Genomic DNA, 27,708 nt, shown 5'->3' with positions numbered 1-27,708 from the left:
AAAACGAGGAATCAACCAAAATTCCCAATATATTTTGACCCTGATTGCAGAAAAAGAGAACCGAAATGAACCACTTACAGTAAAATCAAAAACAACGTGAGCCTCAAATTTCAAAGATTACAAAGAAAATTTTATCCATTTATAGGCCTAAGCAGAACATTAAATCCAAAAAAGATAAGAATAGCTAGAACTCACTGGTTCCTCTAGAAAGTGTAAAGTATTCTATTAATTTTTTCATCATTCCGGGATTTCCATTTTTGACCAGCAATCTATTCATCTAGAAAGTGTGGATAGAAATCGACTCGCTGGACAAAGAATTTTGACTCAAAAATTTGAAAATGATTTTTTTAAATATATTTTTTTAACTATTTTTCTGAATAAAAATCTTTAGAAATAAAGTCTAGACAAAAATTAGAAATACGATATAAAGAGTTAAAAAAGATGAAATTAGAAACTGTAAAATTAACAGTCAATCTTCCTCCCTGTGCATTCGATGCTTCGAATGTTTGAATAAATCATAAATCATGAATCTCGGGGGAGATATTGATCACGTGATAAAATTGTCGAAAACAATTGGTTGGTTATTTTTCAAGTTTACCAGAGTTCTTCATCATTCAAAACGTCTTTTTGAGCTCGCGTTTTATCCCAAGTACCTGTTGATGATAGATGGGAAAATAAATTATTAGAGTAAATAGGATATAGATATGGCCAGGATGGAGAAAAAACAAAGCCATTTGTGTCGATATTTCTTAAGCTCCTAGAAATGCCAAATGCTTTGAAATTTCAAAAATTGTGGCCAGGGTTCAACACAGTTAAAAGCCATGAAGAGGGGCGTGATGAGTAATTTATATTGAAGTTAGAGGAAATAGAAAATTTGCAAAACGAGCAATAATAATATTTCAATTTTTGATATGAAAGGGGAAGGGAAAGTATGCTTTTTGAAAGATACTCCAGGAAAAATTCTTCAAATACGGTAGAATCTCTATAACTCGAACCTCTATACTTCGAATTTCTCTTTAATTTCTGGTCTCACCCATCAAGCTAGAGATAACAAACCCTTAAATAGCCAAAACTCGAATCTCTATAACTCGAACATTTCTAATTCCCCTGTGGTTGGTCGAGTTATTCAGACCCCCCCCCTCGGATAAATGAATATACAATGTCTTACCAGCATCAGTACATTTGACTCCAGACCTCTTCACTTCGCAATTTCCACATTCAGGGTTATAAACCAATCCTCTGGTAGCGCATGGTTTACACCAAGAGCCATCTGGTGCACAGTGTAAAAAGAACCAATCATTTTGTGCGTACATAGCTTTAATGCCTTTCGTTCGTCCTTCACAGAATTTATTTGACGTACGGCAAGCATGACCGACGAATTCGGGTTTGCCGTTTCTGGCGGCGTCATAATTGGCTTGTCGTTTACATCCTTGGCATTCATTACCAACTAAATGAAATATATGAAATGGAGAATTTATGAAAAGGTAAACCATCGGGAGAAAATCTTTTGAATGAAATGGTTTTAAGGTTCAAGTGATGCATTCAGTTTTTCATGATCGCTTAATCAGAAAATAATATTTCGAGTTTGACAACTTTTAGAAAATTTTCAAACATTAATTTCACGTAGTTTAAATTTATAAGACTAACGTTCCTAAAAGCTTAGGTATACCTACACGCTTAAACTTGTAAAGACCAAGTCAGAGCCCTTGGATGCTGGTTTCTGAAGGAGAACAAAAGTTTCATGTTGAAAGGGTGGAGTAAGACCTACCTTCTTGTTTGCATTTATGAGTGTTGCAAGGCTCAGTAATCTCATCGCGATCTTTTGGACAATCAACGTAGCATTTCTTGTAGTATGGATTGATGGGCGGTAAACATTTTCGTTGTCTTTTTTGAACGCCCCCGCCACATGGTTTGGAGCATTTCCCAATATCTTCATATTCACCGAGGGTTGCTTTTTCTGGAAAAATAGGGAAAGAGTTTGATTTTCGGAGTGCCTCGGGAATTTTTTGATTGAAAAAAGAATTCACATTTATTAGGTTATATGAGTACGCGGTTCTTAATTTTTCAAACTGGAGTATTGTTGACTTTTCCAAGTTCAGATACGAATTGGGTTATAGATATTTTAAGTGCAGTTTCCTTAAAATTCGTTTGTTAAAAATTTAGTAAGAAAAGTTTCCAGAAACACTGAAGTACCTGGGCAAGGTCCCATATCACATTCTTCAGTCTCTTTATCATCTCCTTGACATTTATCTCCACCATACATTGGGATTGGGTTATCACAATAACGATGTCTAGATCTTGTTCCTTTGCCACATGATACACTGCATGGTGACCATTTCAACCAATCACTGTACCCTCCGTTTTCTAAGAAAGATAAAAAACATTCTTACAAACTATACAAAATCACATTGGTGTTGAATGAAAGATTTTTTAAGCTGCTAGCTCGGGTAAGTTATGGCATGTCTTAAAATTACCATAATTTTTAGATCGCACTAGTCGACAGAAAACGACCAAACAAATGACTGAACATGAAGGGTACTATGATGTAGTTTCTAACCTGATGTGTAACCTAATTGTTTTTACGCCGATTTTCGCGAAAAACCGCAAAAACTGATTATGACGTCATAATCGATGACGTCATAAAAACTAAAAATTGAATTTCTCAAGGGTTGTTTATCCAATCATCCTCAAACTTTCACCAAAGATGTATCCCACTAAAGTCGATCATTTGAAAAAAAATCTTTTTTCGAAATTCTGATTACGTCAGCAAAAAATAGGATTTTTTCCTTTTTTCCTAATTTCTGCTGACGTCATGAAAATTTCGAAAAATTAATTTTTTCAAACGATTTACTTTGGTGAGATACATCTTTGGTGAAAGTTTGAAGACAATTGGATAAACCATTCTTGAGAAATTCAATTTTTAGTTTTTATGACGTCATCGATTATGACGTCATAATCAGTTTTTAAGGTTTTTTGCGAAAATCAGCGAAAAAACAATTAGGTTACACATCAGGTTAGAAACTTCATCACAGTACCCTTCATTTTCAGTCATTTGTTTGGTCATTTTCTGTCGACTAATGCGATCTAAAAATTATGGTAATTTTCAGTTTTTCAGACATGCCATAACTTACCCGAGAGTTTTTAAGGCTGTTTTTTAAAGGGACATAAAAAAGTAAAATGTAAACATTGCGCGAACCACGTGTCATTAAAGGAAACAATTAAGATCACGTGTCCAAAACAAACTTGTAAAACAATTGAAAGAATCGAAATCAGCCATATTTGTTTAGATTTTTTATTTTGACATGTGACATTTGTTTTGATTTTGTATCCCGCTGCATACGGCTTGTTTACAAATTCCGTCAGTACTTTTATGTCCCTTTAAAGCTTTAATCTTATTCGTAAGAACGTCCAAATTGTCCGGAGCCTTTCGATGTTCCTAGCTATTTGAGTTTTTAGCCTTAAAATATTCTTAAAGTGTTCTTATTACCAGCATTTCATGAATATTTTTTGTGAAAAGTTTTAGAATCCTTTATCGTAGCGAGCATACGTCACCGAAAACCGGGACTTCTCATTCCGTTAATACGTATAAAAAAGCCGTATGATGTCTAGTATAGGACATGTACATGAACGCTCAAAAGAAAAAAAAAGCTTTCAAACTTACGTCGGATACATTTTTCGATTTTTGTTGAATTGACTGCAGCCAAACATAAAACCACCAAGGCTAAAAGGGTATTCATCTAAAGATAATAAAAAATATGAAAATATAATTTTTTATTTCATTTCACGGAGTTGTAAGGACTTTTGTTCACAGAGGCGTAGCTTTACCAGAAACTTAGAGAATCTGATATCATGACGAATATTTATTTAACAAGGACTCGTTTTTTTCAACATAAGTGTATATGTTTTAACATTATTAATTAATACATACCTTGTAACTATTTGCTTTGCTTATTCCTTGAAAATCTTTCTCAAATTCTTTTTTTGAATGATGTTCTTCTCGAAATACGCCAGTATTTATACAATAGCGTTCGAACTCGTTTCCAGGCTCCAGCACAAGAAAGCGTTACAACTCTAATTAACTTTTTTTAATTGCTTTTTGTATGCGCTGCTTATTTTTTGGCAATTAATCGTGATTTACTGCTTGCAGCCTATTCGAACATGCGTCAGCCGGAAGTCTTTTAACGACCTCATTTTCTTCCGGTGTAAAAGAACAAATACGCTACCCTGCTACGGATATGTTACGATGTTATATTCACGTTTTTCCGCCCGCACTACTTTTGATTTTCTCGCTTTGTTAGATTCTGAGTAATAAAGAGAATTTTCAATCTGCAGTCAAAAGTGGAAGAGTTTAGGTAGTCATAATTTTTAAGGTATTTTAAGGTACGCGGGAAAAATGAGAGCAACAATTTAATAACGGGAAAAAATTACATTGGCTCAAATCTAGTCTAGCGATTGTTACTAACATAAATAATTGAGTTGTTATCTTAATGTAATAAGGTAGTATTTCTATGTATCGAAAACTTTGAACATTAAAAAAAAATTACTAAATTACTAAAAATTACTACCATTCTGTTGAAATACCGACAAAATATATCTCCGTCTTTACGAAATCAGACTGGAATTCCTTGCCAAGTAAAATGTACGTGATTCGTATTAGTTTACCACAAAATGACCCGCCTTCCGCAGTTTTCTATACCCACGGCGTCATTGACAAAAATATAATTTCTGTCTGAAAAACCCACTCGGCTCTTCGATCAAAACTTTAATTGCTCCAAACCTGTAAACTATGCTTGCAGTCATGTCTAGAATGCGCACTTTACTAAACTATTTCCCTTAAAAAGCACTAATTCAAGCAGCAAGGCGAATATCTAGGCATCAGTCTCAAAGAATCTAAATACAAAACATAGCCCCGTCTCACAGCCCCGGTGAAACTGTTTTCCTCAGAGGGGAGAGAAATTTCTATTGAAATTCTGATAGGGATAGAAATTTATTTTTCTAAGGTTAAAAAATCCAGTGGGGATGGTTTTGGAGTACCATTTTTAAAAATTGAATTTCGAATGAGGATGAAATCAAAATAAGTTTTCCAGTGGGGCTGAAATTCCAGGGTATTTTCCCACCGGGGACAAAATTTTTGCCAAATTTTCCAGTGGGTCCCAGCGGGTCTGTGACACAGGGGTGACAAAACGCAGCAAGAACCAAATCTTTGTGGAGCGTGAATAAACCTTTGTCATAGAAACACCTCTTGGTTGATACATGGAAGCGAAGAGAGACCAGCCAATAAAAAAAAACGCTTCACGTATCTTCGAAAAAGTTAAAAAGGGATTCAAATTAGCCTCTTAAACTTATTGCTAAGAAATTTTAATTGGTAAGCGGACCCAGTGTGCGAGTCGTTTTTTGGTAATAAAACTATTTCATGGATGTACGCATCCAAGCTTTTGGTTTTGCTGCCGAGAATTTTCGGTAAATGATGCGGTGCCACACTCAGTAAAAATTTGGTCAGTTAGACTCTTTTACGAAACTGAAAGAGGATAGCTTTTGAATTTTCCTTTACGAAAGAAAACTGATGACAGGGCATCAGTAGACAGATTTAATGATCAAAAATTATTTTCGGTATAATTAGTGTTTGGTCATTTGGCATACAATAATAGCATCATGCCAATTACTGAGCAATTATCATTTGCTTTATTCATGCATCCCATTTTTTCATCAAATAAACTTTTTCTTGTACTTCCGAAGACCGAAAGGAAGGGACGTCAATAGGCAATCAAATTTTCGACGAATAGAGTATTGAAAATAATTTTCCATAAAAGAACGGAAACTCGAACCATCAAAAGACCATAAAAATGTTCAAATTTTGGAAATTGAAGAGACAAATTTAGGAGTTTTAGAATATTAGGGTTATTTTATGGCTTCCTGTTTTTCTTGCAAACTGCGTCTTTGGAGGAAAGGAAAACGATGGCTGTGCCATGCCTTAAAACACGTTTTTAAGGATAATTATTCTTAAATTTATAAATCAATCAATCTCAAGGTACCATTTTGAAGCGGTGCCAGTATCATATCTTAAAAAGTTTCAATATTTTATTTGAAAAAACTTACTACCATAGAGAGCCTAGTTTACTAAATTAATTGTACTTATAAGTGGACAAGAATGAGAGTCTTTGCCAAGGAAAATGTACGTGGCACAGTGAGATGTATCATTTTTAGCCTCCCCATGTATCACAAAACATAGATAAAATGAAAAAATCTGCCCACTGCAAGGTGTATTTTTGGAAAAAATTGTAATAAAAGGGGAAACTTTTGGAATGTCGGACCGATTCCGAGTCATTTCTTTGAAATTTTTGCAAAAAATTGGTAAAGCCTATTCAATATTTATCACTTATGGACACCCCTGTCTCACAGTCCTGGTGGAACCTTTTTCCTCAGTGGGGATAAAAATTTCCTAGTGGGGCTGAAATTCAAGGGTATTTTCCTACCGGGACGAAATCTTTGCTTAATTTTCCAGTAAGGCTGGGCGGGTCTCAACGGGTCTGTGACACAGGGGTGTGTAAGTAAGGGGCCTATACTTACTCAACGGCACAACCGTGAGTTTTGACGAGTAGAGTAGTACAGGGTACCCTTATGGGTAATTTTCAACAAAAGGCGAATGATTGGATAAATAAAGCGATCCTCCAAAATTTTAAATAAATGATTTTGTGAGCGGAAGAATCGGTACGAAATACTAAATCGAAAATGGACCAGAGAAAGGTCAAATTTTGACCAAAGACTATTTGAGTTCAGACTTAAGGTCTGTATAATTTCTGCTGAATAGACGGGGTTATAAGCTATGACCTGTTTACGGAGGATCCGAAATTGCACTGTGTCAATCGACGTTTTTTGATAGTAAATCTAGTCCAAGTCAGTCTTGTGAGTGTAATCAAGGGATCCTAGATCCCTCTCTTTTTTGACTTAACTTAACTACTGCGAGCACTAAAGGTTTTATTTTTACGTAAGTGTTCCTGTTTCATATCAGACACATATTTCATACCAGGACAGTGTCTACCTATTGTTATGCTATGCTTATAATAAGCAAAGAATGTTTTTCTTTTCCTCTTTCTGAACAATCTTGCTCCACATTCGTGTCAATACACCTTTTCGACCGTAGCCACCAATTGCCGCGCGGGCATTTTTTTGTCCGCTTTATCCCACTAAAACTGTCCCAGTCCTTTTTTCGCACCTATAGACAATAGAAAAATGTGTCAAAAAAAGATTGGGTCGAGTTTAGGGGGATAGTTAAATAACGCACCTGGCCGCGCGACTACGGTCGAAAAGGTGTCGTATCCAATGCGAAAAAGCTTGTAAATTAAAATTGATGAGTAAGCAAACGTTATCACTTTTATTTAAAAACAAAACCTTTAAGTACCAAACCTTTTCTTTCTTAGATTCTGTCCCCTATGCCTCCATCCTTCTCTTTTTGACTTAATGCTGAGCATTTAGAATTGAGCTTTTGAAACTGAAAGTCTAAGAAACAAAAAAAGCTGATAAATGAAATTTTTGACAATCATTTTCTATTACCGGCTTTTTGAATAGTAATATGTGGTTGACATGTTGGAATACCGGATGAATAACCGGTTTGTTTTGTAATGATAACCGGTCTATTGCAAAATATAAATGATTTGAATATTGTGATTTCACTTTCTAATTTCATATAGAGCCTTTGAATTTTCAAAGAATGAAGAAGGAAATTTGAAAATGACGAATGAAACATTCCATTCGAATGATGAAAGAAAACATGCTAACATTTTGAACCTATAGTGTATTTGTTAGTTTAAGTTTATACCTAAGCACGCCTGTAGTCAGAATTTTTGTTACTGGGATAGAGTGAAGGGCTTGAATCCAAATAATTTTCTTTTGATCTACTGCTAAAAAATCGAGTAAACATCTCATAGAACGCCATCTTCAAGGAATTTCTGGTAGTCCTGTTTTTAGATAGACCATTTTAGCAAATAGAAACGCAAGAAATTAGTCGAGGTTTTCTGCTCATTGAAATTCTGGCATAATTCTATAGGGTGAACCCCAGGGAAATAGTCTTTATTCTCAGATCCCTCTAGAGGAATTCAAAAACTTTGTTTGGCACCCTGTTTCTAGAAATCTCAAAAAGTTTTAACCACCTCGTGCAAAAAAGGGATGAGCACCATGCTAAGTGAATTGGGCTGTTCCATTAAAAAACCATACAGGGGGGGTTGGGGGTGGACGAACCTCTTCAAGTAAAAAAAATTATTGAAAATGTGTGGATACCCCCTGGAAAATGGCAAAATTTTTAAAAATACCCTTGGAAAAATCTTTTCATACCTTAAAGTGAGGGTGGATGAATTAAAATCAGTAATTTACCACCTGAAAATTTTAGAATAACTTTTTACCTGAAGGGAATTAATTTTCGCGGCAACTAATTTTCGCGAGACAGCTTCCCTCGCGAAATAATTTAATTTTTGCGGGACTTATTTTCGCGACTAACTTCGAATGTAAATTTTTGCGAGGATTTAATTTAACTTTTTTCAGATTTTCAGATTTTCGTTAGTTTGATTACGAGATTTTGTCTGTACTGTAGAGTCTCAATAACTCGAACGGCTACGATGAATGAAAATTTATTCGAATTATAGTGAGATTCGAGTAATGGAGACTCATTTACGAGAATTTCTTAGCTGAATGAATTTTTAGCGTAAAAAACTTAATTTTCGTGGGGATTAAATTTAGCAAATTTAGCGACAGATGAGAGTTTGAGAATTTTCGAGAGGGATTATATTTCGCGAAAAAGGTGAAATTCGCGAAAATTCGCGAAATATAATGAAAAAACACCCCTGGAAATTGTTCTTGGATTACCCTCTGGAAATGTTCGTCCACCCCCTGTATGGATAAAAAATGGAATGGCCCATTTTCCTACTACCGTACCAATTTCTAAATATTAGCTTCTAGGGTAAGAGCATCTTTAGCATTAGTTCATCTCCAGCTTTTCTTTTCTGCCAAGCAAATCGATTGCTTTGATTGAGAAGTTATTTGTTTCCCGTCATCGAGATTTTTGGAATTTCAAAAGCAATATCACACATCATAAAATTACTGATTAAACTGGCCTTGTAAGGTATTAAAAAACGAAATATTCGCAGTGAGAGGAGGAGCCAAAATATTAGCTTCCATGAAAAAGTATCTTTCAGAAAACAGTGATAATATCATTTGTTGATTCAATATTTTCATATGGAGGACATGACTGTCTACGTGACCCTGAGAAGGAAAAAAAGCCAAATGTTGGATGTAAAGCTAATTCGTAGAAAAATAACAAAGGACCCTTTGCCGAAAAAAATGATCTAAGAACGATAATCGATGAGCATGGGATAGACTGTTAATTAATCATGTCAGAGGAAAGGATCTTCGTATGAGAACGAACAAAAATTGGCGACAGAGTGCTGATTAGCAGATTTCAGTCCCTGCCACCAAAAAATTTTCTCCCTACGCTTACCAAACTCTTACGCTCACTTTTCCTGCATGATACCGTTCTAACCTTACTGGGTTGCCAGGAAAGGATGGACCAAACCAAAAACAGCGAGAATTACGTCACCAAACGAAAAAGTGACAAAACTCCAACGTGTACGATCATTGAATACTGGAATTAACAAGAATACAAGGCCTAAGGAATTAACATAACGTATGACCCGATTGACATACCCTAGAAATGGTGAAACTCCCAAGGAAGTTTCCTGATGGATTCCAGGGATTACACGTTTCTTTAGAAGAATATCCAAACTTAGCCTTCGGATGTTCTTAACTCTTTTAGTTTTAAGCCTAAAAATATTCTTAACATTTTCTTATTTTCACCATTTTTTTTTGAGGTATTTTTGTCCATTATCCAAAGAAATCGGGTAATTTAGAATCCAAAAAGCCTTAAATGTTCTTAACTTGTTCTTGATAATTTGGCCATCGAAGCCTTTTGTTCTTATATAGTTTGTTCTTATATAAAAATCCATCGTTTCTATCAACTAGACTGGCAAAACCGTCTTAAGGCCTATAGATTATATTGTAGCTGAGGAGACCGGCTCATGTTAGATGTCACTGACATGTCTTGGTCTTTTAATAACTGCTAAGTTGTGATTGGAAAGTTTTTCCGAATTGAAATATTTTTTAGACTGACAAAAAAAAGAATTAACCCATAAGACACGTAAGAAACATTCCCAGCTGGCATACAACGTTGTTTCAACGTTTATCTAACGTTCATAACGTCCATATAACGTTAGATGAACGTTGAAACAACGTTGTGTGCCAGCTGGGTTGCTAAATTATATGTTTTCATTCTCCAGTATTATACAAATATGGATTTTTAAAAATGCAACCAGAACGAAATGAAGAAGATTTATACCGAAAATATCTCAAACCCAACAACGAAAAATTGGTAAAAATATCGTCCCCAGTGGAAAATTATACCCAAATTTTTGTCCTTGCTGAAAATAATATTGTGATACTTTTGGCTATAAATCTATTTATTGGCTAGAAAACAATGGAATTCAAGGCCCCAGCCATAAAAAAACATAGGAATATCAATCCCCATCGACTTTTGGTCCGTTACCCCAACTGGCTGATAAAATCAAATCAACGGGTCTGTGAGAAGGGGGTGTTTAATTGAATTACCCACTTAACAAATAAAGGTCTTTTATATGAGTCAAGATCATTGAGAACTAAGCAGGTCAGTATTCTGAGCCTACTGAATCTACTAAGAAAGCAAATCAATCTCACATCGAACAAAGAAGGCAAGTGATTTCGAACACAAAATAAAATGTTACAGTTCGAGCTAGCCAAATGTTGGGCGCGAAATCAAATCGAGCCATGCCAGTCAGCTTTCTTAAACATTAAATAGAGTTCTGTAGCCCAAAAAGCCAATAATGTTTTTCGCAAATTGAATTCAAATCGAACCGAGTAAACCAGCATTCTTGACCATGGAATAAAATATTGTAGTATGATCGGCCAACAGAGTTTTGGGTGAATCGAATTCTGCAACCTCTCCTTTTTCCATCACCAGAATCCTGAAATAAGAGATGATGCATGGTCAGACAACGGAAAGTAAAGTCCAAAAGAGCACCTCAAACAGTTAGAGAGACAGTGTGATCACAGATAGCTATTGGTTTCTTACATCAATCGCTAATCTCCGAGTAGATTCTGATACTGTACGCATGACACGTATTCACTCTAAAGACCAAGGCCCGTAAGAGAATCTGCTCTGGTTGGCGCGCCGCTTTTATCTTTTTCATCCGGATATGGGATGAATATTAGATGAGCTTTGAAGCAGGGTGATTGGCCAAAATGAACCAATCGAATCAAAATCAAGCACCGATCATAAACAAACATTTGAACCCAGTCGCTTTCACTTTCGTTTGCAAGCAAAAAGTGTCAGCTGCATGAGCAAGGCTTCTGAGTCGGAATTTACCCTACGATGAGATAAGACTACCAGGACGCCTCCTAAGAAATAGATCAGCCTCCCCAGAAATGACATTATGACTTACCACTCTTAACTACAGAGCCTCGTGTACAAGGCAAAGGAAAAAGGAAAGAATCCACAACAAAGAAGTGAAAGAGGTGTAATTTTTTTTCGTTCAAGCATTTTCTGAATGTCACCGAACACTGCAATATTACAAATGGGTTAGTTAATAATAGTGGGTAAATTGTATGATTCAGATACTGATTGGAACATAGTTTTAAACAAAAATGCGAAAAATAAATGGATAAATTTAATAAGTACAATGAATTACGTCAATAAGTCAAGTGAAAATTGACGTAAACTTTAAAACTGACGTCAAATAATAAAAGGATTTTGACGTCAAATAATATTTTTATGCTTTTTGATAGGTGTTGTGCAAAGTTTTGAAAAATCATATTTGTAGTTACTAGCTTTTTGTTTGGACGTTAGTAAACCGTTCTACAGAAAATTTATTCAAAATGATTATGAATTCAAAAATTCTCGACAATTTAGATGTCTCACGCATGCGTACTTGCCACCGCTGCCCGGGGAGTGTCGTTTTTCTCACGGAGAAGGATTTCGCCGAGCACAACAATAGCTTCCATGGATGTGACACGAACCAACACAATCTGATTGTCAAAAAGTTGCGTACGTTAGCAGAATCGCGTCAACAGTTGAACAACAAGCTTCAAGTGATTAAGAAAGAATTGAAGAGTCTGTACAAAAACAATGCAGCCAAGAAGACCACCGTCGACCTCTTATATCGAGAGATCTCAGCTCTGAAAACAAAAATTCGAGAAACTGACGCAGATATTGTCAACTTCAAAACACTGCTCAAGAAGGAAGAGCAACAACAAGCACAACAGTTGGTAAAGAGTTTCAAAGAGAAGATTGAAACTGAATGCAAGAACCTCTACCAATCGGTTGGTCACCAACAACCATCAGCTCCATTCTTAATCTCTGATGAAGAATCTATGGTATCTGATGTCTCTCTTCAACGAGTATCAACCACCGAACGACGCTTGTCATCTTTGGAACAAAAAGTTTCGGAGATTGATATTCTAAAACAAGATTTGATTGATTTGAAAGCTCTCATACAAACAACACCAACTGGTGGTAATGCTGCATCAATCGAAATTCTTCAGAAGAAATCTGAACAAATGGACCAAAATAAGATCACCATCTCAAATATGAAGGATCTTCTTGCCCAAAAACAACACGAATTGGACTTGGTGAGTCAATCGCAATCTGCCATTGGTTCAGAAGCGCTAGAGACCAAATCAAAGCAGCTTGAAGAAACCCAAGTTATCGTTATAAAATTGAAAGAGCTTCTTGCTGAGAAGCAACGAGAGTTGGAATTGGTCAACCAACTCAACGCGAAGCACGAAGCTTGCGCTGACCAACAAACTAAAGAGTCTTTGGAGTTACATCAAAAACTCAAAGAATCTGTTTCCAACGTCAAGGAATTGGCCGATAGAAACGAACAGCTTTCATCAGAGTTGACTGGAACAGTCGATGCATTACAATCAGCCGAATCGACGATCATCCAGCTGTCCGACGAAAAGAAAAAGATTCAAAAGAAACTTCAACAAAATGAAGAAGATTTGAAATATCAACAAAAAACGTTCAATGAACTTCAACAAGACAAATCAGCCACTGCTAGCCAGGATTTTGAGAGTAAAATCCAACTTCTTGAAGATCGCCTCCAGCTAACAAAGGAAGATCTGGAAAACAAGATTCGAATTCTTGAACAACAAGATCAGGAATTAGAAAATGCTTACAACGGTCAAACCATATTGGATGAACAGATTCGTTGCCTTTGCAATGAGAAAGATATCTTGAATGGTTTGATCGAGGAGTTGAAAGCTGAGAAGCTAGATAGCTGCGGCGAATGGGAAGCCAAGATAAACAACATTGAGGCCGAGAAAGAAACGCTGAGTCAGGAAAATCAAAAACTAGTTTGTCAATTGCAAGATTTGGAAAAATCAAGCGAAGAACAACTAGCTATGATTGAACAATTAAATGTCCGAGTCAATGAGTTGCAGAGTTCAAAGCTAAAGGACGGTGAAGAAATTGTCATGTTGACCATCTCACGCGATGGGTTTAAAGAACAACTTACTTCACTTAAGGAAACTCATAACAGATGTTTTCGCAGGCAAGAGGAGATGAAACTCGCTCACGAAAAGTCGATCCAAGATATGCCACGACAAATGGAACAAATCCTCGCCGAAGAACTCGGAACAACTCGACACCTCGAGTCGAAACTCGAGGAACAAAAACGAGATTGCCGACATCAAATCTCAAAACTAGAGGAAGAAATTTCTTCCAAAACAAAAGATATTGAGGAGTTATCTCAACTCCTTGAAGATTCACAAAATCAAAACCAACAAACATTGGATGACCTTGATGCAGAGAGGAGTAATTTTGAGGAAGTTCTACAACAACTTCGAAATGAGCTTCTTGAGGCTAAAGAATCCACCACCGCTACTGACGATTCCAGACTTAACGAATTAGAATCTACCCTCTCCGAAACGGAAGCCAAATTGGCTGAAATTTTAGCGCAGAAAGACCAGGTGGAAGCAGAGGCTAATATCTTGAAAGATAAACTCTCTGATGCACAGATAGATCTTGAAGATGCTACGCACAAAATTACGGGATTAACTGAACAACAAAGTTCTTTGCAAAAAGAACATACTCAAACGCTAGAATCGTTGAAAGAGAAATACGAAGAAGATCGTCTGAAGATTGAAAAACTTTTGAGAGAGACAGAAAATGAACTGGAGTCAGTGATCGAATCACGTGACAATGAACTTCAAGTTCAGGCAGAAAGAATGACTGACTTGCAGAGCGAGGTCGACCAATTGAAGGAACAATTGCAAGTTGAGAGTCAAAAGGCTGAGGAGCTTAAGAAAGAAAAAGACAGTGCCGAAGAAAGACTCAACAGTCTTCAACAAGAGCTATCTGAGGCTAGTCATTCACCTGCTGAAGACGTATCGAGCCTCAAGCATCAGATCGAGAATCTAGAAGATCAACTTCGTGCAGCAGAAAAGAAACACGAAGAGGAAGTCGATTCCTTCAAGCTGAAGATAGAGGCTTTGGAGAAGGAGAACACCGACGCCAAAGCTGAAATTACCAGCTGCAAGGGATTGAAGAAAGACAACGATAAACTCAACAGGGAGAACAAAAGCATGATGCTCGACTTGTTCGAGAAAAAGGAATTGAACGGGCTCCATAAAAATGAAATCACTTTACTCAAGAACAAGGTGAAGGAACTGGAGACGAAACTTCGTGCAAATTGCGCTCCCAGTGATCGTGTGATTGAGCTTAGTAAAGAACTACTAAGTGTCCAAGAACAATGTAACGATGCTGTTGTCGATTGCGATGTCATGTCAAAACAACTGAAAACAACGGAACGTGAACTTGCAAACAGCCGTAAAGAAGTAGAAAAGTATAAGGAGAAATGTAAAGACAGCAACAAGTCGATGGATGATTCTCAAGTCAAGTTTCGCGAGACACAACGACAGTTGACTATCAAAACAGCCTCCGATCAAAGGTTACGGAGAGAACTGGATACTGAACAGGCTAAGACAAAATCTCTGGAGGAAGAGCTTGCCAAGCTGAAATCACAAATGACGCAAAATGCCAGTGATGCAGTTGAGTCTCAGTGTTCAAAAACTGTCGCTTCTGTTGTACAGTCTAAAGATGAGACTCACAGGTAATTTTCATCTTTATGATAGTTTAAATTTTGGAAATTTCGTTGTGGGGTAATCTATACTTTGTAGTAAAATTTGAAGCATGAAACTTGAGTCTTCCTGGTTGGTTTTACGACACAAGATGAAAATATTTGATCAGTAAAAAAATTAAAAACTAGTTTTTAGTATGAAAATATTTTAGTCAAATTTTGATGAAAATATTTGGTTTTCTCATTACAGTGAAGTCACCAAGGATGAAGGTGAAGACGATTATTCTTCATCATTCGATGACGACATTCCATCATCTTCTGCATCCTCCTCTGTCATCTCACCTTTCGTATCCATCAAATTTGATGATCAAGATGTCAGTGGAAAGAAAACTGCTCAACATAATGAGAGGTAGGTTTACATTTCTAACATACATTTCTAACATACTGTACCATTTCTAAAAACCCAAATTAAACCAAATAAAATCTCCATTTAGAAGATTATATTTAGGAAAGGAATAGGATCATTTCCCATCCAACACCAAGGTCGACCAAAGTGTCACTGATTCACATGAATTATGCAAACTTAACTTATACTTTTTCTTTTAGCAACAATAAAAACGACGACGCAACGGAGGACATCACCGATGAACCATCGCTTCTCATTGACACCGATGACGAGGATGTTTACAAATTCTCCGATGTCGTCCAAACCATGCCTAGCCAAGACAAAACCAAATTTAACAAGTGAGTTGAAAAGCCAGATTAAGAAGCTTCAGTAAACAATCATGCCCATGGCTTGAAAAATTATTGAAAATGAGAACCTTGATCATTCGCTATAGATGCCAAGCTTTCTAAGGTTATCCAGATAATATGCAATAATTATAAAATTCTTTTTTCTCTGTTATTAGGAAAGAAACTAAACCCACCAACTATGCCAGCGAGGGTGAAAGTGATGGCGTGTCCATCCCCAAACGAGAATGGGGTGAATGTTTCATCAACAACGCACAACCATCGATTGACAAGGATGTTGGTGAAGTTTGTGAAGAGTCTGTCGCTAGTTTGAGTTCCGACAACTCCATGATGAATGAGAAATCACAATCTTCTTCTGAGGATATCTCATCTGGAGATGGAAACTCCAACAAAATCTCCAAAAAGAAGACAAAGAAAGATAAGAAGAAGAAGTCTTCGAAGAAACAAACCAAACCTTTGGCTTCCTTGAAAGCCTTGCCACCACTTAAAGCTGAATTACCGGCTTTGAAAGGTAAACCATTATTAGGCAACTTGCCAGCTCTGCATGGTGCACCATTGCAGAAAACACCATCATCAGACGGATGTACTGACACCAATCCTCCACCAAAGAACAAATCATTGTTGGGTGGGTTGCTCGCAATGTCAAAGAACAGATCGAACGACAAATTGAACACCGACATTCAACAGCAAACCAACCAAGAAGATGCTCAACCACCAAGCATTTCTGATGAAGATACTGGTATGTCTCTTCTGGACTTGTCTAAACAAGCAACTGCTAAAGTGTCTGGAGAATCGTTAATCAGCCAAGCTTCAACACAAAACATCCCTGCTGCAGCCGTTACCAGCCAATCACCCAAACAAAACATCAGTGCCATCAAATCGCAGAAAAGCAATATCCTTGGCGATTTACCACCTTTGGCAGGATCCAAATCTTCAGTCGTCATGAAACAAACCATCCCTGATTTCTTTGAATTCGACAACAATGAGATTGATGAAGACGACGAATCGTTTGGTGATGATGACATTGATGCTCTCCTTGGTGATCTGGATGACTTCGACGCCAAGAGGACCAAACAATAAAATGCCTCTTGATGGCATCACCAAAATTAGTTATTTTATTTTTTTAATCCACTTTTTCGTTTTGTAAATTTTAATACCGGTTTTTAATTATTTTCAGTTCAGTCTTTAATATACGTATAAAAAAATAAATGTTTATCACTTTGTTCCTAAAAGTTTCTAGCCCTGTGCTCGACTAGCTGGGGGTTTGTATTAGTGATACCAATTATTGAGGAGAAACCCACCCAAAGACTAAGTAGATAAGTAGAGTAAAATAAGTAGATCAATGAATTAGGGTAGTTGAATATAATGTTTCCCTTGAATACACGGACTTTAGAATAGATTTTTTGCCTTTATTCCGTGTAAATTGCAAAAAAAAATCAAATAAATAAACTCTGGTTGGTTAAAAACCTGGTGTGTTTATATTTTATCTATCAGGGATATTCTCCATTTGATATATTTTGGTGCAAATATATACGGAGTTAAACAGAGCTAATTCGAAACCCATGTATCATGATTCAGACTTCTAGATTACCTCTTCCTTCTCTTTGCCTCTCTTTATTATTTCAATACAATATGCTAGTTTTTTGGTGAAATCTACCCTTACGGAACTAGCAGAGAAGCTCACCTATCATAATCCATGATGGTGTTCAATCGATGTGCGATCGTCAAAATAGTGCATCCAGTGAACTCTTTTCGAATGGTTTGTTGAATAAACAAATCTGTTTCCATGTCTACGGACGCTGTTGCTTCGTCCATGATGAGAATCTTTGACATGCGCAGCAGAGCTCTTGCAAGACAAATTAATTGACGTTGCCCGACACTATGAGAAGATTAGCGAGTATTAAAAAGTTGACGGATCGAAGATCATCGATTGAAAAATATTTTCTCAGCAGAAAAAGGTAAATCATTAATTGTTTTTATAATCTTTTCTTTTCACAACAATTAAGCACGACATTCAATAGTTATTTAAGTATCTCATGACTGGGTCATTTGAATTTTGTACAAATACTGGAAAATAATTAAACCTCAAATTATCACCGCCTTCTTGAACTTCAGAATCCAATCCACCAGAAAGTGTAGAAACAAATTTCTTCAAACGAGAAATTTCCAAAGTGTTCCAAATTTGTTCATCGGTATGCCGTTGAAACGGATCAACGTTAAAGCGGATAGACCCCGAAAACAAGACTGGATCCTAAAGGAGATAGAAAAAAATCTATTGTTTCACCAAGTTTGGAGCAGAAATTTGAGTAGTAGTGTAGAGTTTCATTTTCTACCAACTGTATCGACCTTAGTGTGCACTAGAAAGGGCCAGATCCTTGTCTGAATAATGATTCGAAAAATGGAACTGGTGTATACTTTGAAAAGCCATCTACAACAATTTTTCAAATACCAAAACTATCTAAAGATGTCATAGTTCTAGAAAAGACAATCAATAAATCTTATAATATTATTTTCACATAAGAAGTTGGTCGCCAATACCTGAGGAATAATGCTGATCTTGGAGCGCAACTCTTGTAAAGCGACATTTGATATTTTGACACCATCAATGGAAATATAGCCTGTAGATGCTTCAATGATACGGAATAAGGCTAAAGTGATTGAAGATTTTCCAGCCCCTGTTCGACCAACAATTCCAACCTAGAGAGTAAAACATAAGAATTTAAAGAATTAAAGTTATTCAGATGATTGGAACGTGTCTAAGTGAGCGAGGAAGTGGGTTTATGTTCGGATTCCCTAAAGTTTGAAAAAAAAATGAAAAAAATCTCCCTATTAGAAAGAAAGAATGATTTTTACAGTCTATTTTCTGTTGAAAAGGAGTTTCGAAAAATTACTCTCAAAAGAAATCCTCTCGGCTTTTCTAAGTTAAAAACAAAACGAGATCGGGATCGCATACCAGTCTAGCTTCCTCGCATAGCATATACCTTCTCTTTGGGCTTGATAGTAATGTTGATATTATTCAGAACAAGCGGAAGACTGGGACGATAGCGCACTGAGTAATTAACCAATGAGATTTCTCCATGTTGTGGCCAATCAGGTAGGATTTTCTTTGACTCTTCAATCATCATGTCGGTCTAAACAAGAAAGGATAACTTTTACATTGGGTACCTCTCACGATATTACTTATTTCATCCTTAAGTTTTGCCAGAAGAGCGTTTTAAGAGTTTGACAGAAAAAAGGCTAGAGCCCACCATTTATTAGCGACTGGGGATTTTCAACATTTTTGAGATCTCCCCAAATCCATCTCTTATACAATAGAAAAGTGACATATTGGGTAGAAAATTTCGAAAATTGTGAGATATGGTGCATATCTTGAAATTGAAAGTCTACCTTGCCACGGTACAATTCATATTAAGGCACTAAAAGTTCAAATAAGTAACTTTAACTTTAACTTTATAAATTCCGTGGTGTCTCTTATAGAAACAACGTACCTCTCTCGGTTTGGATATGTAATCATTTATTCGCTCGATTGAAACCAAGTTGACTTCCAAACCATTTGAGGAACGAACCAATGAAATCAAAGATTGCGTCATCTGAAAAAAATGTGAAAAAGGTAAGAAGTCTGCATTTTCGCAATACAATTGACGCTCCCTAACTCGACGCTCTTCTATTCGATACCCCCATTAGTCAATATTATTGAAAGCCACCGTCAACAAAAGCAACTCTCATAACCGTTCTACTATTCGATACGCTCCCTTATTCGATACAGATCTGATTGAAAATCGAATTAGAGAGCGTCAATTGTATTTACAATACCTAGAAAGTTCTCTTAACTCACTTGAATCAACGTAACATTTCATAAAATCTTAAGTTCTAAACTTATTGTAGTCGTTTTCAGAAAGTGGGATAACATGGTGATAATATCATAAATACCTGAATGGCATAAGACACACAAAGGCCAAGGATACCGGGTGAAATCTTCCCTTTTTCCAAGATGCAAAATAATGCGGCGAAGAAAGCCACAAAATTTCCCAACATTTTGACGTTTAGAATCATCCATCTGAAATTGATAAAGAAAATCTTTGGTAATTTTAATTTACAGGGGGTTATATGGAGAGTTAAAGTTGGTGGATTTATTAGCGTTTAAAAGAAAGTTAGCTCAAGTTCGGTGAAACCTTTTTTGGAAGTAAGGTATAAATGGACTAGAGTCTACTTCTAACCAAACTTTGCTTTCTGATAATTTTTGATGGCGCTGGAGTCAGTGAAGTACATATCCTTCTATAACTTTAAGTGCCCCCCCGGGTTAGACAGGTAATTGCAAGCATAAAATACTCCTAAGTATGAAACTAATAATTGCTCACAGAATTGGTCTGAATTGCAGACCTCTACAAAACCGCAGGTAGTATTATAAGGGGTACGGATCCGTTAGTGGATATCAGCAGCCTAATCACAGAATGGAAAAAGATACTCCATAAGTTGTAAAATGTTGAGCATGATTATTTCAGAGAGGTCGATAGACCTAATAGAACTTTTAGCGCGAGGGCTGCAAGAAATACCTCATCTTATTTTTGACGGAATTAAAAGAGGCCAAGTTTCTCCCGCCGCAATTAAACATAAAGTCAGATCAAAATGTCAGATTTATTTATACCTTACCTATCACAAGCAACAGACGTTAGATATGCACTTTGTAGCTTGTCAATCCTTCTGTGGTTTTCGTCGATAAATTCGTCTACTTTACCGAACGCTCTTATGGTGCTTGCTCCATTTATACTTTCCATGAAATGATTGAAAATTGGCGACTGGTTGATCGAGATAATCCGTTTTAATTGCCTCGATGACTTCACGTAGATTCTCTGAGAAAGAAAAATTATATTTAAGGTAATCAACTGTATGCTTAAATTGTTACAATACGTTTGAATTGCACCAGTATAACAATTTGACGGAAATGTATTTAAATGGAAAAAATCAATGGCTGATTGGTGATAATATAAAGAAATGAGAAATCTTACCTGAACAATAATATATAAAATAATGATCGGAAAGAAGAAAGCCATGACATAGGGCGTGGCGAATGAAACCACATACACAACGCCCACCAAACCCATCGCATTGATCAAAAATGTTTGTACGTTCTGCGGTAGTTCGTAATCGAGACTGTTGATGTCTTTTGTAAAACGATTCATGATACGCCCGATGGGCGTGGCCTCGAAGAACGCCATTGGACAATGCATAATAGTGTCTAAGAGTTCTGAATGCAGCTTTTTGGATGATTTATAACTAGCTATTGCTAAAACTAAAGCGAGCAGCAAAACGAAAAAGGCTTGAATAAATCCAAGTAATGCATATAGTCGAAGGAAAAGGTTTCGACTTGTCTTTGATGTCTGTAATGGTAGAGAGCTCCAGTGAGCCAGCCATACTCTTGACGCGATTCTGAAAGCTTCTTGTAGTATCGCACTCAAGAGAAGGATGGTTGTTGCGATAATGCCAAGAGTTCGAACGTAGTGTGAGATGACTGCTGCCTTCAACTTGAAATGAGAGGATATAGAAAAATTTGATTAAGGTTGAAAAAACCTCTGGAACGTTGCCTTTGAAAATTTTATATCCCACATATATGACGTTTGTGCTAACAAAAGGAACAAAGTCTCACAAAAAGGATGTAAAGTAAATCAATCGTCGACATTATAGCGTTCTCTACTGCTTCGAATGTTCGAATCAATCTTCCAGTCGAGCAACAGAAATTCATGATATTTATGACGTAATGTTTTCTACGGAAAGACCCCGGTTTTTGCCAATAGTGGCAAGTTTTATACAGCTTTTGTCTAGTTTAAATTTGCCACTACTGGCAAAAACCGGGGTATTTCCGTAGAAAACATTACGTCATGGATATCAAGAATATATTTTTACCCTAGACCCAGGGGCATCAATAACATGCCACAATCAATGTTAAAATCAACCATCAAACTTACATTTCCAGTTTCTGCTTTTTCTTTTTCGATTATTTTTCCTTCATCTTTTCCATCTACGTCCTTCACAAAGAGCTTTTCATCTGCTAATCCATCGATTACACGATACAAAGATTCTCCCTTTGTTGTTAAGGTACCATCCACACTGTGTAAGACAACGTTGTCGGTAGTGCTTTGTTTAACGTTCATGATTTCTTCAAGATTGCTCAATTTTTCATGATCGTCACATTCTGAAAGAGTTTCTTTTGGGGTTTGCTGAGGATGAAGTAATAGAATTAAGCTCTAGCTTAGATGGCCAAATTTATATGCCATATCAATTCTAATTAATCAAGTAGGCAAAAAGTGGGCAGAAATTTGTAAACTTCAAATCTTTTCTTGAAAAAGATTGACAGAATTCATTGCACTGGCACCAAAGAGGGCAATGCATTTTCTGTCCACTTTGATTCATCATTAAAAAATAGGCAGGGCGAAACGCGGGCCAACTAAACCAGAGCAAAAAACCATGGTTATAGAGAAACCCTTAATTCATTTTCGCAAGGGATAGCCAAAAAGGAGTCGAAAATCCCCACAAGAACACATGGGTAGTGAGTTATAAACCATCTTTCAAAATTAGACTTACATCGATCAATAGATGGTCGTTCAAAGCATATACTTGATCAACTTGAGGAAGTAATGACAGGTTGTGTGTAACCAAAACACGAGTCTAAAAATGATAGCTGAAATTCATTCAAGAATGTTATATGAAATAGTTCGAGTTAAAGAGACTCACAGTTTAAACTATATTCGGAGTCATATTGAATTATGTGCATGAAAGAGATTAATTTGATTTCTGGTCCACGAGCTTACTTAAATAAAAGCATCGGATATGATGTCTAAGATGATTGCATGTGACTATTCACACCCCTGTCTCACATCCCCGGTGAGAATTTTCCCAGTGGGGATGGAAATTTCTTTCAAAACCTCATGAAAACCTTAATGGGATAGCAACCTTATTGTTCTTAAGTCGAAAAATACAGTGGGAATGGTTTTTGTAGCGCAAGTCAAAGTCAATTTTGAAGTGGAGCTGCAGTCCCTGCGGATCTGTGAGACAGGGGTGCTCTTCGAGCTCAAACTACCTTGTTCCTTAGAATACCACGTGGTCCAATCACATTTTCGAAGATATATTTTCCAACATGAGCATCAACTGCAGAAAGAGGATCATCAAATAGATAAATGTCTGCATTCTCATAAACTGCACGTGCCAAGGAAACTCTTTGCTTTTGTCCTCCACTTAAGTTGATTCCTTTTTCACCGATTTCCGTCAAATCTGAAGCTGGGAGAAGCTCAATGTCGGTCTCTAATGCACATGCTCTTAGAATCTCTTTATAATTTTCATTTCGATATTGTTTCCCGAATAATATGTTTTCTCGGAGGCTTTGGTTTTGTATCCAGGCTTGTTGTGGTACGTACGCGATTCGACCGCGCGTTATTACGTTGCCAGATAATTTCTCAATTTCACCGAGTATTGAAGATAACAATGAAGATTTGCCACAACCCACCTGGCCTATAACTGCTATTAATTTCCCTTTATCAATCTTTAAATCAATATTCTCTAAAATCTTATATTCATTACACCAAGAAAAACAGCCATTTTGAATAGAGATACTTGAATGGTGGTCACTACTTTCGGGCAACTTTGTAATTTGACCGACATCAAATTCTTCACTGTTCAAGAAATCTGAAACTCTTTTAGCTGAAATATTATATTGAACCAAACAATTTACGAACCGTGGCATAACAGAAAATGGAACTTTCATGATATCGAAAAATGCAATACTAACAAAAGCTTTTTTCGCCGTTAGCGTTCCACCTGCTAGAAAAATATACGTTGCGAACGTTACCAAGGAAACGATAAACGGTAAACAAACAATTGAAAAGACCCAGCTCCCTTCTAGTATCATTGCTTTACAAATAAGGTTCAGTTCTTCATTTCGTACTTCAGTTACTCTTTGTATAAAACTACCTTCCCATGCATACATCTTAATGATTTTGATGCCAGATAAAATCTCATTCATAAGTTTCGAACGTTGGTCTTTTAATTTCATTTGCTGAATATTATACTTTCGAACGAATTTTGTTATAGCATAGTTCACTGGATTTGATATCATGATGACAATAAGACCTGCTATTGTTGACCAACCAATCAGATTGAATAATGAATACAATGATACCATGACAACCAATGGAGCTGACCATGTGATCATCAATGACGTCATTAATTGAAAACACCGTTCCGCGTCAATAGACACGAAATTGATGATTTTCCCAGACGAATATTTGGCGCGACTTCGATTGTTCAATCGAAACATCTGAATTTGAAAAGAAAAGAAAAGTTCAATACCAATCATGCGGATATGACAGATCGAATATATAAACTCCGGTTAAGGAGTTTCTTAAAATCAGTGTTTTTCATTTGTAATTGTGCGTAAATTCGATTAATCGCGATAGTCGGGTTCGATTTCCCGATCTTTCCGGTTTGATTTCCCGATTTTTGTTTGCTACTTTTTAAAATTTTATGTTAGATATATTAAGAGATGCTGACCACGATAAAAATGTTTGCGTAATGGTTCGCTATTCATAAATGACAATTACCGGAGTTTGCAGCCGTCATTACGGCTGTTTTTATTGTTTTTAAAACAATACTTCTAACACTCTGGAAAATGACCAGAAACGATCTAGCTCACAAAGCCTCCCGAGGGTTGAATGGTATAATAGTTACAAACTATTTCGGAATTTGGACATTGTGATTTCCCAAATCATATCAACAGTCTTAAGCAGACATTAAGAATCACTTAGTGCGGTTGTTGTTGCGGTTATTTTGCGGCAGTAACCTTTGGACTGTTTCAAATTATTTCAGCGAATAGGTTTTAATTAAACAAATTTATAGTATCAATTAGTGCATTTTTGGGAAAAAAGTAATATTTGCAGTTGAAATTAAAGCTGTCTGGCTACTCAGGGTTCTGAATATCTTGAAGAAAATAGTAAAGCGAACAAATTATTTCTGTCGGTCCTGAGCTGAGAAAATACTTCAAAGTTTTTGAAAAATTCACTTTTTTTCAAAAACTTTTTACTACAAACCTTTCGATATACGGCACCAATAACTGCCGTTTTCAAAGACACCCCAATGACGTAACACGACCAGAAATAATTTTGTTGGAGATATGTTTGGCAAATCAAAGCACCCAATAACGCAAGTGTGTATAAGATACCTTCAGTTCGACTGCTCTCCGTTTGTCCCACTGCATCTATTAACTTCCTGAAAACATAAATGTAACTTTCTTTTATAAGGACATCTAAAATTTTTGAAGCCTTCGGATTAGTTTAGATTAGTTTCGGATTTTGTTTTAAGCCTAAAAATGTTCTTAACGTGTTCTTATTTCCATCATTTTTCGGTCATTTTTGCCCATTTTCCTAAGAACTCGGGTGTTTTAGAGTATGCAAACCCTTAAAAGGTTGTTCTTAACATTTTAGCCGTCAAAGCCTTATGCTCTTATATAGTTTGTTCTCTTATAAAAAAAACTTGCAGAGCTTTATCTACAAGAAATCTTACCCAAGAATGTAAGGTGTAGCTAGCAGAAAGCCATCAGCAAACAATTTCAAAATACAACTCAACAAAAATTTACGACGATACATTCGGACGAAGGCTTTTGTTATCAACGGACTGCGTTCATTTTTTTCACAATCTTCTTTCACTTCTTTCCATTTCTGTTGAAAATTTTGGTTGATGTTTTCTGTTGTATGTTCACCTTGCAGTGGCCATACATCTTTATTTGTTAAACTGCGCCTTGAACCTGTCAAAATCAACCTATAAAGGAATGAGAAATAAGCAAGGGAAACAAACATGAGGGTTTAACCATACATAGCTTATACTAGAGTTATTAGAGTATCAAAATGTCAAGAGTTGGACAAATGAAAAAGGGAGGGAAAGCCTTATTTGTTTCAAGTCTGACTGAAAAGTATGTTTGCACGTTACTTTCCAAAATAAATGTTAGAAAGTTATATACCGTTGCGTTTAAACCGCGAAACGAATAGCCATCACTAGCTTGAACAATAACCGAATGATGCTGATTCCCATAATTCATTGCGACTATGCATCGGGTAGTGCCTTGTATTTTGTTTGAAAGAAAGAAATTTTACCTTGTGACCCACCAAAAGGTGACGGTGGATAAAAAGTGGTGACCATACATGTCCTTTGGTGATGTGTATGGCAATCGAAAGCTCTAAACTAAACTGAAACTGAATGGTTTTCAGTAACTAATATAGAAGTGACATTTCAAATTACTGCTATTCTTCTTGCATTGTAACAAAAACATGAAATCACGACTATCGCACCGGAGATTTCTGACCTTTACCGTCAGGGGTGTATAATGAAGCAAATACCGGAAAATGGTAATCAATCTATTTCAAGTTAAACTGCAATTTCAAATTATCCCATTCAGCGGTTGCATGCGGTTATTTTACAAGCATTAATTATATACTTATTTTAATAGTGTATGGAAATTTCGAAGCAGCAAACTCTCTATCAGTATTGCCTACAACGAAGTAGGAAGACTCCAAAGCTGACAAACAAAACACAAAAACAACAATCTGAGACTTTGAGGTATCTATGCCCAGTGATTACAAGCAAGATGGTAAAATTTAATTGCGTAACCATGATTAATTTAAATGAAGCATAATTTGAACTTTAATTGATGAAAATAATTGTTTGATGATAGGGTTGAAACGTGCTCTAGATACAGAATTCTTTCCTCAATTTTCTTAACCTAGCAACTAAACTTTTGTAACCACGATGTTTCACGAGGTAAAAAATTATTCATACGGCACTGATTAGCATGTACCAAACTCTTCTTCGCTAATTGAAAAGATAACGCGAAGTTCGACACACGGCAAGTTTTTTTCAAAATACAAAAAACGCCCGTGGGCGGGGTAGGGTGGTACACGCTAGGCACTGATCGCCTTCTTCCATATTCTGATAGTGACATTTGTTTCCAGCTGAGTCACACAGAGTCTATCTAACATCCATGAATCTTCAAAATCTTAGTCCAAAAACTAACTTCAAATCTCGCTTACCCCCGTCCCCATAGTTTTGTATATCTAATAACATTTGAAGTTCAATGTCAACAACTATATGATCAAGGTCGTGGTGATTTCCATTGGAGACTTGGAAATATGAATAAAATGCAAAAAGTTCTCACGAGATAAAGCATTCGACTCACGCTATTTCTAATAAGAATAACAATTTAAAAAAAGTTCAACCTTAAATATTTCTGATCTTAAATAAATATGTAGATATTTTCATTTCATATTTTCTTTTGATATTTTCACTTCACACTTTTCAATTTGGAGAAATCTAGTTCTTTGACGATAAAAATGGTGTCAAATTCACATCAGAATATGATCAAAACACTTTTATCGTTGAAAACCGTTTAACATGGCTCAGATTCAAGGCCGAAAATTAGGCATAAGCCATACCAACCCTCGCATGACATGATCATTTAATTGTTACATATGTCTAATATACCCCCTTCTCACAGACCCGGTAGGATTTTTCAGCCAGTGGAGGTAAAAATAACGAACTGAAACACGATGGAGATAGACATTCCCACATATTTTATGGCTGGAGATTTAAATTCTATTGTTCTCAAGTCAGAAAATTCAGTTAGTGGGGTCGTTTAGCATAATTTACAGGAAAAAAATAATATACAGCTGAAACTTTCTCCAGACCTTCTCTATAGGATGCTTATACCTCAGGAAAAAATCCCCTAAAATCCCACTGGTGGAACATCCCTTTTTTGGGCAATTTC

The 27,708-nt window shown here is 36.3% G+C and overlaps 3 protein-coding genes across 3 annotated transcripts; 1 reads left to right on the top strand and 2 right to left on the bottom strand.

Annotated features, from left to right (window-relative positions):
- Nucleotides 1-335: 335 nt before the first annotated feature.
- Nucleotides 336-3,984, bottom strand: LOC136811671 (thrombospondin-2-like). Its single transcript, XM_067068298.1, has 6 exons — nt 3,929-3,984; nt 3,662-3,737; nt 2,194-2,364; nt 1,769-1,957; nt 1,169-1,447; nt 336-653 (listed from the first exon to the last, which is right to left on the bottom strand). The coding sequence occupies exons 2-6, from the start codon at nt 3,735-3,737 to the stop codon at nt 595-597; spliced, it is 774 nt and encodes a 257-aa protein (XP_066924399.1). The 5' UTR covers nt 3,929-3,984; the 3' UTR covers nt 336-594.
- Nucleotides 3,985-10,293: 6,309 nt separating this feature from the next.
- LOC136811680 (multidrug resistance-associated protein 1-like) lies at nt 10,294-26,327 on the bottom strand. The gene is made up of 15 exons (XM_067068308.1): nt 26,042-26,327; nt 25,455-25,709; nt 24,983-25,160; nt 22,981-24,213; nt 22,485-22,568; nt 21,869-22,120; nt 20,912-21,427; nt 20,556-20,755; nt 19,836-19,962; nt 19,394-19,495; nt 18,887-19,036; nt 18,444-18,602; nt 17,990-18,156; nt 17,590-17,784; nt 10,294-11,042 (listed from the first exon to the last, which is right to left on the bottom strand). The coding sequence occupies exons 1-15, from the start codon at nt 26,089-26,091 to the stop codon at nt 10,922-10,924; spliced, it is 3,789 nt and encodes a 1,262-aa protein (XP_066924409.1). The 5' UTR covers nt 26,092-26,327; the 3' UTR covers nt 10,294-10,921.
- LOC136811664 (myosin heavy chain, skeletal muscle-like) lies at nt 11,918-17,059 on the top strand. Its single transcript, XM_067068292.1, has 4 exons — nt 11,918-15,188; nt 15,406-15,564; nt 15,762-15,899; nt 16,064-17,059. Exons 1-4 carry the CDS (start codon nt 11,953-11,955, stop codon nt 16,983-16,985), a joined length of 4,455 nt encoding a protein of 1,484 aa, XP_066924393.1. The 5' UTR covers nt 11,918-11,952; the 3' UTR covers nt 16,986-17,059.
- Nucleotides 26,328-27,708: the final 1,381 nt, after the last annotated feature.

This window comes from Clytia hemisphaerica, unplaced genomic scaffold, assembly GCF_902728285.1.
Source record: "Clytia hemisphaerica strain Z4C2 unplaced genomic scaffold, Clytia hemisphaerica genome assembly, whole genome shotgun sequence".
NCBI lineage: Eukaryota > Metazoa > Cnidaria > Hydrozoa > Leptothecata > Clytiidae > Clytia > Clytia hemisphaerica.
This window is presented reverse-complemented; position numbering and strand designations above follow the sequence as displayed.